At 40.0% G+C, this 6,595-nt stretch overlaps 1 protein-coding gene across 1 annotated transcript; it reads right to left on the bottom strand.

Moving 5' to 3' along the window:
• Window positions 1–907: 907 nt before the first annotated feature.
• On the bottom strand, window positions 908–1,630 carry LOC115231628 (EH domain-containing protein 4-like). Its single transcript, XM_029801607.1, has one exon. The coding sequence runs from the start codon at window positions 1,628–1,630 to the stop codon at window positions 908–910; it is 723 nt and encodes a 240-aa protein (XP_029657467.1).
• Window positions 1,631–6,595: the final 4,965 nt, after the last annotated feature.

Below are 6,595 nucleotides of genomic sequence, written 5' to 3'. Positions count from 1 at the left end.
CAGACTATCTGGAAGAGTCTTGCCACTCTTGACATAGGATATGAGGAAGGAGGCGACCCTCCACTCATACATGTCCATTCGCCCGTCGGACGCAGAACAAGACAACTCCCACACCTTGGCCAACGACTCGTAGGGCAGTTTGGACTCGAGCATAACTGGCTTGATTTGCGTGGAATCCACCTTCCCCCCAACAGTGGTAAATGTAGCAAACACCTCGTCGGCCTTCTCAATGTCCTTCTCGGTAAGTCTGAACTTGTTCTCCTCCTCCTGCTCCAACAGTTTATTGGAGGCGTCGACAATGCCGAACACCCCGCCCTCCATCTTATCCTGATTGAACTCGTTGAGAACATCGTTGAGCTTATCCAACACGGAGGGGACAGTCTTGACAAGGATAGCCTGAATGACGTCCATACTCTTCTTGTTGCAACACTCGGGCAGATTATTCACATCCAACGCTTTCTACCACTCACATGCCAGTCCCACCACTGCCTCCAACACAAGGTTGTAGACGATCATATCCCCCCCATCACTCCCTCATCCCGCAAGGCATCGTTGTAGAATGTGCTGAAATTGGCCACAATTTCCTGCTTTTTCTTCTCCTTTTTGAAAAACGGCATAATTTTTCGGAACTGTCTTGTAACCACCAAATACCTCTACACATAAGCAGGTGGATTACGAGGAAACAGTTGAGTCGTTCGATCATATTCCCCACAATGTGTGGATAGTGGTAAACCGACAACATTTGCAGGTCATTCAACAACTCAAGTTTCTCCGAGTCAAACAAATCCCTGTACGTGTCGTGTTGTATGGTTTGTCCCACAAAGAGCAAATAAAGACATGAGGCACTTCGGGGGCACACACTGCCATTCCCGAATGGTACATGAAGGCCCATACAGCCGAATCAGATTCAAATCACTGACGAATCTGCCTTGTTGAAGATGAGTCGCATTTTGCCCATCATGGACCTCATCTTCCTCAAACACTCCTTACACTCGGGGGACACGTCCACTTTGAACACGTCCATCATCATGTACATTCGAGTACACCGCTTCCCCAACTCACACAACACTCCCGGCAGGTCATACCCTCGTTGATCCCCCATGTTCTCTCCACTCAGGAACCCCGGACTGTCGATTATGTCCATTGCCCGCAGACATGTGTTATTCACCCTCGTCAGCTGGAAATGACGGGCTATGTCCTTGTTGGAGGGGAAGAAATTCTGGAAGCCCAGGTGGGGGTCGTTCATGAGGATGACTCCGCCCACCGTCACCTGCTTCTCTCCGTAGGTCAGGACGTGGAACATGTCCGTGGTGGGTTCAGGGCCTACGCGGAGGACGGGAATGTCCAATTGGAGGAGGTATTTGATGGCTGTGGTTTTTCCGGCGGAATATGAGCCCATGAAGAGGACTGAGGGTTTTTGTTCCATGTGGGTTGGACTGAGGGGACTCATGCAGTGCATGTTGAATCCTGTGCTGGCCTCGATTGGTCTGACTGATTTGTTGTACGGCACGGACAGGCTTCGGAGGATATCCGAGATTTTGTCGGCTGTGGTTGACATTTGATCCTTTTTGACTGGATGTCCGCACTCAATTTGGACTTGCTCTGCGAATATGGGGTTATTAAGTACCATTTATGTGACCACAAGAATTGATGAGATTCGCAAATAATTATAATGTATTATTTAATAGTTTTTTAATATTTGAATAAACACTAACAAAAATGTACAAAATTGCGATTATTATATTTATTAACTGGTTAGTCCATAAGAATGTCAATCAATCGAATATTCATGATATCAATAATCATGATAGCTAGGGCGATTATTTTAACCTAAAAAATACAAAATTAACCTAAAATTTAACTTTATGCCCTAAAAATTAAAAAAATAAGAACACTAAAACTTTTTGTTAGACATAATTTTCTATATTTTCTGTTAGAAAATTTTTGTTGAATCTTAGAAAACTCTTTATCTTAGAGAAACATTAAACCGAGCAGAAAGTTTGCCGAAATGTTCGAATAGCTTCGGAAGAGGTCACACTGCTAACTAACACATAGTTGTTGAGAATTTCCTTAGCTGTTTGAACTAGATATCCATCATCCGCGAATGATTCGAAAATATTTGAACTCCGATCAGATTTTTTAAATACTATGTAGTGACCTTAAGCCAGAACCCCCATCTTGTCAGGAGGTGGAATGGCAATGTTTCTGTCTTTGAATATTAGTTTTCTTTATTGTTCTTGTTAATTGCAACTCAAACATTTATAACTTTGATAATATTTTTTTGTAAATTTATTCTTGATTTTCTAAATATAGATAATTTAGTATTAAGCAAATCTAATTAAACGCACTTAATAATTTATAATGAAATATAAAATTTATAGATTATAGCTATATTTATATTTTCCTCCATTCATTAAATGCCACCAAAGTGTTGATACGAGGTTACTGCTAAGCTTATTGCTTAAACTATCTCGGGTAAAGTCCCCGTCGCATTGAGAGAGTTGTCCAATATTCATTAAGTTCCTCTGATTTGCCAAGATGCTTTGTGTTCAAGTTGAGCGTGTTCAGTGTTGCTTAATGGCGTGCTATTCTAGTAATATCATCGTTACACAAAACGGGGCTTAGACTTTGATGGCATATTTTATTTTCCAGACTAAAAGAGGGGTACATTAAGATGCGCACTACATCGGCGTTGATCACCAAACAAGCATTAATATGCATACACATTGCTCGCCAATTCTTACATAGTTATTTTTTTTAAGAAAGAAATTAAAGATAGCTAAGTTAATTAAAAGCCTCACGAGACACCCGGCCAGCCTCGCGAATGGCGAAGCCGTTTCCTCGGATCACAGCAATCGACAGACGTTCCAGGAGCCAAGAACACTCTCTTGGATCGTGACTAATCCTTGAAATCCGTCGACCGAGCGAGCAAAGGAAGCGGAGTGTCTTGGGGCCGAAGATCCCGGAGGACTCCACGGCAATTGGAGCAAAGAACAGCGAGTTTGAGAGGTGGCCGTACTTGAGAATCTTTCTCTCCTCGGCCTGCCTCGAAGCGTGCCCAGGATTGGCGGCGGACAGAGCGAGATTTCCCAGCGAGAACGTGTCCGAACAGGTAGAATCCCAAATAAGGGATTTCCCCTGCTCGTAGGGGAAGGTGGACATGCCGTCAGGGCGTTTGCCATCCCCTCTATCCAATCCAACAGGTTCAAGGATTGACGGGATGCCTGCTGAAGCGAGGGCTCTCTGTATGACTGAGTTGAGTTATTATTGAGAAAACTTCCAGACTAAAAGAGGGGTCCATTATTTTCAGGTCTAGCAGGTCCACCGAAACGAATGGGGTGCGGCTGATCCAATATAGGTCTGAGTGTTTCCACTATAGCTTTACTGTAGACATTATCCCATTCCCATTGGCGTGAGGTGTTAGATGGAATGCCCAATATGGATCCATGCCAGAGTTTACAAGCTCTAGAAAATACTGGGTCCTTTTTCAATCCGCGAAAGTTACGTAGATTTTGTTTGATTTAACTGCGCAAAATGCTATATTAATACCATTATTCATAATCGCACACTTGCATCTAATTATACTGAAGAATACAAAATAGTGAATTATTTTTTCCTAGCCAACGTCCTCTGCTTATTAGGATCCCCGACAATCTATTCCTGAGTAACCAATCCCTTCCTCAGCCGAACTTTCTTCACATGTTTGTCACCCAGTCGATCATCTCCACGCCCCTCCCCCACAACCTCCCAATGTGAGAACTTGAACTGACAACTACACATCCCTTCGTCCTACTTTTCATCTCTTCCTCAATCCCGAATGAATTGACCGTCTTAATATACCAATCACACATATACACACTCAGATCATACAAGTCCTCACTGACCACCCTCCCTCCTCTCCTCCCAATCACCCCTAGACTGTGTCGTCCTTGAAGCTGTAGTCATTTTATGAATATTTCAGCATACTCAGTTGATAACTATGCTTCGAATGATTGCTTAGAATTTCATAATTTTGTTTTAGAATCATACAAGTTTTACAACATTGTTAACTACATTGTTACTAGAATGCTCCTAAAGGATTCAAGAAAAGAACCATTCACTCTTTCCAGCTGGAATTATCTAGACCAGGGGGTCTCACCTTTTCAGCTCAAGGCCAAATCGATAATTAAGATTAGCTTCGCGGGCCGCACAAAAATATTTTATATATTTTATATTTTTCCAAGCCGGTAACTCGCTTGCAATCCGAAGTGCAGCCACTGCTGATGCGTAATGAGTTTTTTGGACTCTTTTTTTCTTTTTAATTTCCATTTCCTTTATAAAGAAATAAAAGTTAAAAAATCTACAAAAGGCGTTGAGCTAAAAAGAAAGTATTATTTGTTTATAAGTTTTTGAAATCCGGAATAAGTAAAGTCGAAGAAGTTTGTAAAGCTGACTCGAGTGATTATCCGTGAGTTTGTTGCGATATTTATTTTTATTCAAATCATTTTACTAAATATTTATTCGCATAAATATGTAGATCCAAACATTAATATAATAATATGCATTGTGGTGTTATATTTTTGAATTTGTCTTGAGGAATTAATTCGTAAAAATTAATAATGGACGCATTTTCGAATAATGCCGCCAGTTCTATATCATGTTGTAAATTAATGAGTTCTAGTTGAAACTTTGCAGGCGCATCCTTAATTTCCACGCTGAATGGAATTGCAAATATTTTCATTAAAGGAAGGAATTCTTTAAAATTCTAAAAATTAAATTTATATAAATGTACTCCAAATCGTGCTTCAAATTGATTAATTAAATCACCAATTATGGATATGTTTAACCTTAAGAATAAACATTATTTAAAAAATTAAAAAAGTTAGTTACTCTAGAGGGGCCGCAAAAAAAATCCTGGGGGCCACATGCGGCCCCGGGGGCCGCATTTGAGAACCGCTGATCTAGACGACAATAAACCAGATTGACACTCTCCTCACTTACTCCCTCATTCCCGGGATATAACTGTATCCGCTTAGATCGGTTAAACCGACTTGGCGGAGGCTATGTTTGTATTGCCTGGGAATCATATCTCAAAACAAATCTGCAAACGATCTCGAAACCTACAGCGGAAGGCTGATAAGTCTATCTCCAGTTTTACTGAACGGTTTATGAATAAATAAAATAAATAAATTTTATTTGAGACTGGTCTTTATTTCTGTGGCCATTTCGAGTTAATATTCAAAGAAAGTTAGTCTGAAATTTTGGTGTTCATTTTGCCAAGAAGTTAAGTCTTAGTAGTCTCTTGCATTTTCTTTGTGAGAAATGTTTGTGTTTGGATTTTTATCTGAATTTTCTTATTTAAAAACAATTTTTAACGTAATTTTTATCGAAGGTATCATCTTTTAATTTTCGGTTTTCTGTCGAGTTTTCGCAATAAAGTGGATTGTATTTTTAAACGAAAAATTAAAATAATTTTCTCAAGTGTATTGGACGTCTCAAGGCTTTGAGAACACACAATCTCTGGAGACGAGATGGCTCCTCCAGAACGTGTCCCAAGCAATAGTGAGGGGAAACAAGATCGCCATCAGTTCTTCTTCTTATTGACCTTAGTTAACATTTTTCTGGAATTGACATTTTTGGATTAATTGCATCACAGAAATCAATTTTCTCTATATCTTCATCATTTTTATTCTCTTAATCCTAATCTTTATAGAACTCAATTGTTCTCAAAAATTCTTCATCATTGTTGTTGCAATTTTTATAGGTACAATTTTCATCATCATCTGAAACCGGAGAGTCCTCCTTAAAAGTAGAGTCATCTGGAGTGTCCTGATTGCCCAATTGTTAAATGCTTTTTCAATGCAATTCGTTACTGTTATTCTTTTAATTCATACCACGCTTCAATTATCAATGGTATTACATCAACTAGTTTAAAATTTCTGATTTTTTCATCTTGAGATCATTAGATGATATTTTCGATAAAAAGTCAGCATGGCTTTCATATAAAAATACAGAATGACTAATTGCTTTTGATATAGTACGAGATTTTTTTTCAAATTTATTCTTAATTGGACAAAATTCTTTGCCGTCAATCTTCAGATGACTTGGAACCGCTCCTCGACCAACACAGACTGGCTTGTTTTCGTTCCGCCTGTCAGCCATACTCAGATTCCTAGCTTAATGTAATCCTTTCTCCGCTTTTGGATACTGTCCTCGATAGGGATTCACTCCGTTTTGGTATCTGCAATCTCTTTGGACTTCCTGTCTGCAAACCTCACCCCTGCCGTTGTGGGGCTAAAGTTAACGCCTTTGGGCTCTGTTTTGTAGAATGAGTGTCGGCCGATTTCCCCGGCACACTGAAATTAACAATTTAATTACGGAATATGTGGTCACTCCTGGCAAGAAGAAGGAGGCTCCGGGAGGGAATAGTCGACCAATGCCTAAGAAGCTGTGTCTTTAACTTATTCCAGCGAGTTCGAGGACATGGAACTCTTCAAAAAAGATGTTTTGATGTGTTTTGTAAATTGTCCGAGGACAAGGGACTCTTAAAAGGGTATTTGTATGAAGAGAAGAGGAGATTAGTTCTACTATGACGACTCGTTTGCCCAGTAGGAGT

The sequence above is a fragment of the Octopus sinensis genome, unplaced genomic scaffold (genome assembly GCF_006345805.1).
Source record: "Octopus sinensis unplaced genomic scaffold, ASM634580v1 Contig18746, whole genome shotgun sequence".
Taxonomy (NCBI): Eukaryota; Metazoa; Mollusca; class Cephalopoda; order Octopoda; family Octopodidae; genus Octopus; species Octopus sinensis.
This window is presented reverse-complemented; position numbering and strand designations above follow the sequence as displayed.

Coding starts and splice junctions, on each gene's coding strand:
- LOC115231628 (XM_029801607.1), bottom strand. CDS start 1,630: ATGGTACTTAATAACCCCATATTCGCAGAGCAAGTCCAAATTGAGTGC.